The sequence below is a fragment of the Trypanosoma rangeli genome (genome assembly GCF_003719475.1).
Source record: "Trypanosoma rangeli strain AM80 chromosome Unknown Tra_15.4_contig_00557, whole genome shotgun sequence".
In the NCBI taxonomy this organism is placed as follows: Eukaryota; Euglenozoa; class Kinetoplastea; order Trypanosomatida; family Trypanosomatidae; genus Trypanosoma; species Trypanosoma rangeli.
Window position 1 is genome coordinate 1 of NW_021706307.1, and position 8,696 is coordinate 8,696.

At 57.4% G+C, this 8,696-nt stretch overlaps 3 protein-coding genes across 3 annotated transcripts, besides 6 other annotated features; all 3 read right to left on the minus strand.

Annotated features, from left to right (window-relative positions):
• Positions 1-428: 428 nt before the first annotated feature.
• Positions 429-462: a sequence feature (A-rich).
• Positions 463-699: 237 nt separating this feature from the next.
• Positions 700-747: a sequence feature (A-rich).
• Positions 733-756: a microsatellite.
• A 35-nt stretch (positions 757-791) lies between these two features.
• Positions 792-831: a sequence feature (A-rich).
• Positions 832-1,307: 476 nt separating this feature from the next.
• TraAM80_09318 (ribonucleoside-diphosphate reductase subunit M2) lies at positions 1,308-2,390 on the minus strand (the record flags this gene model as incomplete). The annotated part of the gene is made up of 1 exon (XM_029386010.1): positions 1,308-2,390. The coding sequence occupies one exon, from the start codon at positions 2,388-2,390 to the stop codon at positions 1,308-1,310; it is 1,083 nt and encodes a 360-aa protein (XP_029234121.1).
• A 221-nt stretch (positions 2,391-2,611) lies between these two features.
• Positions 2,612-2,635: a microsatellite.
• A 145-nt stretch (positions 2,636-2,780) lies between these two features.
• TraAM80_09319 (putative ubiquitin ligase) lies at positions 2,781-4,700 on the minus strand (the record flags this gene model as incomplete). Its single annotated transcript, XM_029386011.1, has 1 exon — positions 2,781-4,700. One exon carries the CDS (start codon positions 4,698-4,700, stop codon positions 2,781-2,783), a length of 1,920 nt encoding a protein of 639 aa, XP_029234122.1.
• Positions 4,701-4,734: 34 nt separating this feature from the next.
• On the minus strand, positions 4,735-8,037 carry TraAM80_09320 (putative ubiquitin ligase; the record flags this gene model as incomplete). Its single annotated transcript, XM_029386012.1, has 1 exon — positions 4,735-8,037. One exon carries the CDS (start codon positions 8,035-8,037, stop codon positions 4,735-4,737), a length of 3,303 nt encoding a protein of 1,100 aa, XP_029234123.1.
• Positions 8,038-8,436: 399 nt separating this feature from the next.
• Positions 8,437-8,470: a sequence feature (A-rich).
• Positions 8,471-8,696: the final 226 nt, after the last annotated feature.

Genomic DNA, 8,696 nt, shown 5'->3' on the forward strand with positions numbered 1-8,696 from the left:
AGTTGTGCAGATCCTGCAGCACCAACGACTCCCAGGTTTCCCGGAGGGACCTGCCCACCACCCGCTCCTCCGAAATCCCTGCCACCTGATGCAGCCTGGCATACGCCAGGACCTGCCGTGTATCCCAGCTGGCCGGGTCCATCGGCTGCAGCACCTTCAAATGCGCCATGACGAACAGTGAAGGGACGAAAGCGCGCGCACACACACACGCCAGGCAACAACTCCCACGTTGGCTTACCGCCAGCAGCAGCAAACGCAAATAAAACTCTCCCACTCTCTCACTATGATTCCCTTTCGCTAGAAGGAGCAAAAAAACAAAAAAAAATACCCTTGCGCATATGTGTGTGGGCGCACGCACCGGCAGGCACCGAGCACCGCCCACCACGTAGGCATAAGGCAGGGAACAAAAAGAAAAGCAGTGAGATGACAAACAAACACAGAAAACAATAAAATAAAAAAAAAGGGGTGGGGGGATAGGAGCACGCAGACATGGGGCCCACGCAGAGACACCCACGCACAGCAATAGTAAAGCCTCGAGAATAATTATGCCTTAAACAAAACAAGGCGCAGTTACTTCTAGTTATCTCCCTCTTTTTCTCCTCCGTCTCCGTCTTTACCAATTGGCAGTCAGTCCTCTGGCCGTGCACAAAGAGTGCTTCAGAAGCTGCACGCAGACAACAGTCCCGCCTTTTGCGCCCGAAAAAAAAACAAAAAACAAAGACAAAAAATAATACACACACACACACAGAGACGCACTCCCTGCCGCAATGCCCCTGCATGGAAGCAGTGCGAAGACACAAAACTAAAAAGGAAAGAAAAAACAAAAAAAAACGGGCCAATGAGGTTAATTTAATGCTCCCCGCACTTATTTATCTACCTTATTTTTTGGCTGCCGCCTATTCCACACAGCAAGACCGACAACAACAACGGCTCCCCCCTCCCCCCCCCTCTCGGGTGAGCCCGGACACGATTCCCCGTCACGTGAACAGCGTAAGGATTCGGCAGAACAAAAAGAAGAAAAAACTGATGGAGACGGCTGAGCGCGCCCGTCACCCGCCTCCTGCGCTTCGCAGTCATCCCCCTGCGGCGATGCATATATATTGGGAAGAAAAGCACTGAACGCAGGCAACGGACACCCTCGAAAAACAACAACAACTCATTTTCCCTTCTTTTTCTTCGCTTACAATCCACCCCCTTTTGACCAGAATAAATACACAAAAAACAAAACGGGAAAACGATCTATGTTATTCGCTCTAGTGTATATATGCGATGGTTGTGGCAGCGTAGGCCACCCGCGCCCACCATTTCTAGAATTCCGCGTTCAGTGAGAATACCTTCGTGGTGCCCTCCGAGCTCATCACGCCAGCCTTCTGGTACTCGCCAACCTTCTTCTCGAAGAAGTTTGTCTTGCCCTGCAGCGAGATCATTTCCATGAAGTCAAATGGGTTCTTCGACATGTAGTGACGCTCGTTGCCAAGCGCCACGAGCAGCCGGTCCGCCACGAACTCGATGTACGTTGACATGAGGTCAGCGTTCATCCCCAGCAGCCGCACGGGAATGGCGTCGCAGATGAACTCACGCTCAATATCCACCGCACTGCAGATGATCTCAAGAATGCGCTCCTTCGGAAGCTTGTTCACGATGTAATTTTCGTACAGCAGACAGGCAAAGTCGGTGTGCAGGCCCTCGTCACGCGAAATGAGCTCGTTGCTGAAGGTCAGTCCAGGCATCAGGCCACGCTTCTTCAACCAGAACAGAGAGCAGAAGGAGCCGGAGAAGAAGATGCCCTCAACCGCCGCAAAGGCAACAAGGCGCTCGGCGAAGCAGCTGGTGCTGCTAATCCACTGGATCGCCCACTCCGCCTTCTTTTTGATGCATGGAATCGTGGTGATGGCGTGCAGCATGCGGTCCTTTTCCTCTGCGTCCGTGATGTACGTGTCCAGCAGCACCGAGTACGTCTCCGAGTGAACGTTCTCGATGCAAATCTGAAAGCCGTAGAAGCAGCGCACCTCCGGCACCTGCACCTCCGTCATAAAGCGTTGCGCCAGGTTCTCCAGCACAATTCCATCACTTGCGGCAAAGAACGCCAGCACGTGCTTGATGAAGAACTTCTCCCCGTCGCTCATCTTTTCCCAGTCCGCCATGTCGCTGCCCAGGTCGATTTCCTCCACCGTCCAGATACTGCTCTCCGCCTCCTTGTACTTCTTCCAAATGTCGGGGTACTTGATGGGGAAGATCACGTAGCGGTCAGGGTTCTCGCGCAGCAGCGGCTCCGTCTGAAGTTCATCCTCCCGCAGGCGCTTTTCTCCGGCCATTGTTGTAAACTTTAGAGCTTGTGTGGCTTTAGCTTCCACCTCACCCCAGTGCAGGTGCAGTAGGAAAAACAGCATAGATAGAGACATAGTCACACATGCATTACTCCTTTGCGACCAGTGGATGCTCAACAGCTGTATGCGTGTGAGTGGGTCAGTACAACAGTTGAAGTGGAATGCTCTTTTTTTTTTCTCTCTCTTCGCCTCCTCACAGCTGAGCGGCGGTGGAAGCGAACGGCCGACAACGACAAATGGAAATGCGCCGTCAGACCCGCATCGACGGACGCTCGCCATCGAACATATATATATTATATATATGTATAGAGGGGGAGAGAGAAGATAGGGAGAAAAGATAGGGAGGGAAACCCGTAAAAATTCCCCCCTCCCCCACACACACATAGACACACAGCTGCATGTCCCCCTTTTCCTTCCCTCTCACTTCTCCCGCGCCACACGCCATCAGCCATATTACAAATGTCGCAGGTCCCCCAACTCCAGCTTCCTCACAACGGTGGACTGGACGCCCCACCGTGAGCGGATCCAAAGCGAAAGCCACGCCTTTACCGCCGTGTCATTCAGCGGGACGTTGCGGCCATGAAACTCACGCACGCTGGTCTGCCCATACTTGTCTGCGTACAGGCCGCGGTAGTGCAGGTGGCGTTCCTGGACCGTCAGCAACACGAGGAAGACGTTCGACTCTGGGTGAAGGTAAATGCCGATCCCGTTTCCGCAGTCACGTGCGTGGTCGTACAGCTCAGGCGGCGTCAGCAACGGACGCAGGCAGAGAGAACGACCACAGAGCGAACACCACACACGTCGGGCCTCATTATCGCCACACACGCTGCATGGCTCCGCGGAACTCGTGTTGAGAATCAAATCCACGAAGGTGGGCGCCAAATGAAACACTCGGCACACAACAAGCTGCCTCCATAGCAGGGGGCCATCATACGGTAGCAGCAGCGGCTTGCATTGCATAAGCTGCGGTGTAGGTATTCCACCCAGCCAAACCGTCTGCGGCTCGCTTCCCCCACCAGTCACCGTCACATGTTGCACAAGCGCCGATAACGCGGTGCAGAGTTCATCCTCCTGCTCCGTCGCGGATGGGACCTGCAGCAGGTAACGCAACATGGCAAGCACGGCCCGCCGCCGACCCTCCAAGGTGGCGAGAGTGTCTGGGTTCAAGGGGGTCAAATGCACCTTGCCGTCCTTGCACTGCACCATCTCTGGAGCAAAAGTATCCAAGATAACCAGCTTCAACAGTGTGAGGCATCCGAGTTCCCGCCACATGGCGATCAGAAGCTTATTATGGGCGTCCGCACCCTTCTCTCCCGAGACGGGGTTGACAAGCGCATCATGCTCACTCGAAAGAATGAGCAGCTTGGTATACTGTGCAAGGGACACTGCGGCCGTTGCGGGGCAATGTAAAAGTTGCATCAGCAGTAGGCATAACTCATCCCCCTTGCGCTGGAACTCAGCTGTAAGCTTCGCGGCATTGGCAGCGAGAAGCTTGGGGTCAATGCACACAAGCAGTGAAAGCAAGGTCAACAACTCACTGTACTGCACCTCGCCACCCGCCTTCACCCACTCCAGCGCCACACACATCTGACTCCGAATGGTACGCAACGTCTCCGCAAGGGCCCATGCGCCTGGGTCAAGCCGTTGCAGCCCACTCGGACTCACCAAGGCACCCATACCGGAAGGCGACGACGATGAGGGGGCACCAACAGCTGCACGGGCAAGCAAGCGATACAGCGTCAACACGTCTTCGGTCGTCTTCAGCGTGTCGCTGCGCACGCCTTCAAATAACGAGGCCGGTGATGCGGATGACGCTCGCTCCTCCGCATTGGCTGCCAGCGTGGGCATCGGACACAGCCCCGTGCAGACCATGTTGCAGAGGGGGCAGCTGAAACTCCTTAAACCGAAAGAGGAGGGCACAGTGAGCGGAGAACCTCGTTCCAGAATAAGGTTGATACGGTCAATCATTTTTGCCACACACGTCTTGTGTCCTGCATGCCCACAGAGATGAATTTGCGCGTTCAGCTTCAGGGCCATCGGTGCGTCTCGCTCGGACGCATCAAAACGAAGACGGTACAAGGTGTCCGAGGTGATGGTGTTGGCAAACAGCATCAACGGCCCCGCAGAGGGGTTACGACACATGCAGCACTCTGCCTCCGCAAGCCGTGAGAGCACGGCGGCCATGACGGAGGAGGAGGAGGCCGTCATCGCTCGTGCCTCACACACTGAATCCTCATCGACACCGCAGCTATTAGTGGCTGCCGTAGACGCGGCGGGCTTGACGCCAGCGCCACTTGGGGCGCTTTCGTCCAGGGCAGCGACGATGCTGGCGGAAGTTCGGGCGTCACTCGCCTTGACCCGTCGCAGCAGCATCGCCTGCCTCTCCTTCAGTCGAAGGCGTCGCGGATCATCCTCTTCGGTGCGTAGTGTGCCGCTCGGCCGCCACCGCCCCCTCCGCAGGCAAGGCTGGGGATAACTCCCCCACACCCTGCAAGATGTGCGCCGCCATCAACGCAATGCCGTACACGTCACTCCCCAACTCATTGAATTGGACGTAGATTTGCTGCAGCACGGCGATGGTGGTCCTGGCCTCCGAGGCTTCACATGAGAGGAGCCCGGGCTCCCCACAGCGCACCACGGCACTCTCGAGCTTTTCCTTCAGCGTGGTGGCATCCAGAATCCCCTGCACGGGGAAGAGCTGCTTTAGCTCATCCCGTGCGTAGCCCGACGGCGGCATAAACTGCTGCTGAAACGCCTTCACGACATCCCAGTCAATCGCAGGTCTCGAGCCTTGAGCGCACGATGACGACGGGGCACCGCTGGTGGCGGAGTGAGCGGAGGAGCTGATGACGCGGCATGCTTGCACCGCAAGATGCAGAACCGACATGGCGTGGAGAAGCTGCCCCTCAGACATAGGCGCATTATTTGCAGCCTTCTTCTCGCTCCCCTTCACACAGGCAAGATACATGTGCACCGTCGCAATCGCCACAGAGAGCACCGCGGGTGTTTGCAGCAAGAGACACACCTTGCGATGCAGCACCACCTCGGAACCCGTATCCACCCCACCTGGTTGTGTCTGTTGCGGTGCCTCCAGCCATGGCAGGTTTGGCAGCGGAAGCACCGCTCTCGGTGCTGAGGGTGATGCCGCTGTTCTTATCGATACCCCTCCTTCCTCCCTTGCTCTCGCCATGTTTTCCCGTCGCACCAGCCGCTCATACGACTCCTGCATACCTGGCAATGAATGATCCCTAACAAGCGGGTGGTAAAGACTCACGTTAGCGCGCCATGTCGCCGCGTCTTTGATGGCAAACACCTGCGCGTGCTCCCGCTGCTCCAGCACGGCGACCTCGTCCAGGATGGACGGAAGCAAGGTGTGAGGGTCCAGGCCGGGTATCATGTGCTTGAACCGCTCCGCGATGCCCTCCACCACGTGGAAGGATACTTTTCTGGACAACACCACGCTGTGCACCACCTCGCGTTGCAGGACGCGGCGCACGTCGGCAGCGTCGCGGATGACGGCGCTCCACTCCGTGAGACAGAGGGTGAGAACAAGCCGCAGGAACTGCGGGTACCACGACCCGGTGGGCTCATCGGGCCGCGTCACGGCATGCCGCTGCAGCAGCTGCGTGGCAAACGCCTCGGAGGGGGTCAGAAGCATGAGCACATGCAGCAGGTACACGTCCGTGGCTATTTCCGGGGCGAGAACACTCAGGTAGTGCAGCGTGCGCAACGTCACATCGCCCTCGTCGCGGGGCCAAAGCCCCCGTTCCACCTGCGCCACCAACACAACTGGCATGAGACACTCGTCAATCCAGTAGTCCGCCCGTGACTGCGACGCCGCAAAAACCTCTGACACAAGCGCGCAGGAAGACTCGTCTTCGTGATGCCAGGGTTCGCCAGTGCTTGCGTCAGCGTCACCCCCAAAGCATGGAACCTTCGTCGTCCGCAGCTGTGCCTGTTGTTGTTGTTGCTGCTGCAGCAGGCCTGCCCACACCTGCACCAGCACGGCAAAAAAACGCAGGTGCGGTACGACAAACGAGGTTGGGTTAGGCGACTTCCCGTCTAGCAGGTCGTAGCGCGGCAGCATGTGCTCCGCGTCATGCCCAGAAAGGACATACGTTGCCGGGGTGAAGGCACCGCGCTTCTCCGCCAGAGCCGCATTAATAAACTGCAAACACTCCATAAATAGCTCCCGCATGTAGGCCCGACACTGCTCGCCTCCGTTGGCATTCGTGCCACTCGCGGCAAGCAGCAGCGGCGACGCGGGCGGCAGGGCCAGCGCGTCGAGCACCTGCCTGTGATAGGCATAGCTAAGCATAGGGTCGGGCGATGCATCCCACACTAGCGGAAAGGACGCCAGCGGCGCAACAGCAGCCGCTGAAAAGGGCTCCTTGCCAGACAGCAGCGCGGCTCCAACGCCAAACACCATGTGACGCACAATGTTAAACGCATATCGTAGGCCCGCCTCCATCTTCATGGCGTTGTCCTTGTCAATGATATAATTGGCAGAGCCCGACTCTCGCGTCTCGCGGACAACCTTACTACTCAGTCCAATCAGGCACAGTGCCTTGCACCAGGCACGGAAGAGTTGTCGGGAAACAACCATCACCCTGGCGTTCTCTGACGCCGCCACTGCAAGTTCAAACCAGTGGCAAGGCTGGTAGGCAACCTCCACGTCGTCTGGCAGGAGTTCAGAGTTTCTGTGCACGTGGCAGCAGACGTACAACAGCGCCGAGAGCATGCGGTGAAGGATGGTCTCGTTACCAATGACGCACTGCCACGGCGGATGAGAGGTCTTCTGCAGCAGGCCGTCCACAACGTTCTTCACAGAGAGCACCTGGACGGCGAGTTCCTCCACGTGTTGACGCTCCACCACGGAGAGCCGCTCCTCGTACTTCAGCAGCAGCTCCGCAATCGGGATGCGAAGCAGCGGGTCACTGACGCAGCCACCCAGCAAATACAGCAGTGAGTTTTCCCAGATGATACAACCCTTCCCCCTCGCGGGGGCCAGATTGGCAATAAAGAATTCCTCCAGGCAAGAGACGTGCACGCTTACCACGGCCCCGTTGTCACCCACCCGACGTGCCACGAGATGAGGCTGGACTGTCTTCTCCATCAAGGCAAGGCACATCAAGCGTCGTGAGCCCTCTCCCACGTTCGCCAGGTGCAACGAGAGCGCCACCGTGCGCCGCAGTGCCCTGTCAAGCCATCGCATTTCTGCATCCTTGTCCACCCTCGGCCTGGATTCGTTGACACGCAGGGGAAAAACCTGCATCAGCGTCGCCTGGTACAACAGCAACCCGCGCGTGACCACCTCCAGCCACCGTTTTTGCGTGGGCCGCAGAGCAGCGGCGGGGTCATCACCCTGCTGGAACCCTCTGTGCCTGGAACAGAAGGACGCCAATTTCCATGCCAAGGGATCCCCGCAGTCGCAAATCCCGCCCCCACTACCGTGCCGCACGATGTGCTTGTGATTCCTACAGGGGGAGTGTTGAAAGCAGTCCGCGCAGAACACGCAGGTTGAGTCGACTGCACACTCTAAACAAGACACAATGGCCTCGTGCCTCGTCAGGGCACGTCCACAGACGCGGGGTGCGCCTTGGTGCGCCAACTCCTCACGAGCCTCCTCGTCCATCGTCATCACCAGCCACCACTCCAGCGGTGGAAGCTGACCCGCCGCGCACCAAGCACGTAAAGTGTCTTCGGTCATCTGTGCCAGGCCGGCTTCCACAATGGCCTGCAGCTTCTCAGGGTCTTCGCGGAGCAGCACGGCGCAGCTGGGGTAGATGCGACGCCACAACAGCTCCTCCGGTGGCGCGTCAAGGGTGTCACATCGCTCCACCTGCTGTCGTGCAGCGTCCGTCACGACGTAAAAGTTGTGCAGATCCTGCAGCACCAACGACTCCCACGTTGGCTTACCGCCAGCAGCAGCAAACGCAAATAAAACTCTCCCACTCTCTCACTATGATTCCCTTTCGCTAGAAGGAGCAAAAAAACAAAAAAAAATACCCTTGCGCATATGTGTGTGGGCGCACGCACCGGCAGGCACCGAGCACCGCCCACCACGTAGGCATAAGGCAGGGAACAAAAAGAAAAGCAGTGAGATGACAAACAAACACAGAAAACAATAAAATAAAAAAAAAGGGGTGGGGGGATAGGAGCACGCAGACATGGGCCCCACGCAGAGGCACCCACGCACAGCAATAGTAAAGCCTCGAGAATAATTATGCCTTAAACAAAACAAGGCGCAGTTACTTCTAGTTATCTCCCTCTTTTTCTCCTCCGTCTCCGTCTTTACCAATTGGCAGTCAGTCCTCTGGCCGTGCACAAAGAGTGCTTCAGAAGCTGCACGCAGACAACAGTCCCGCC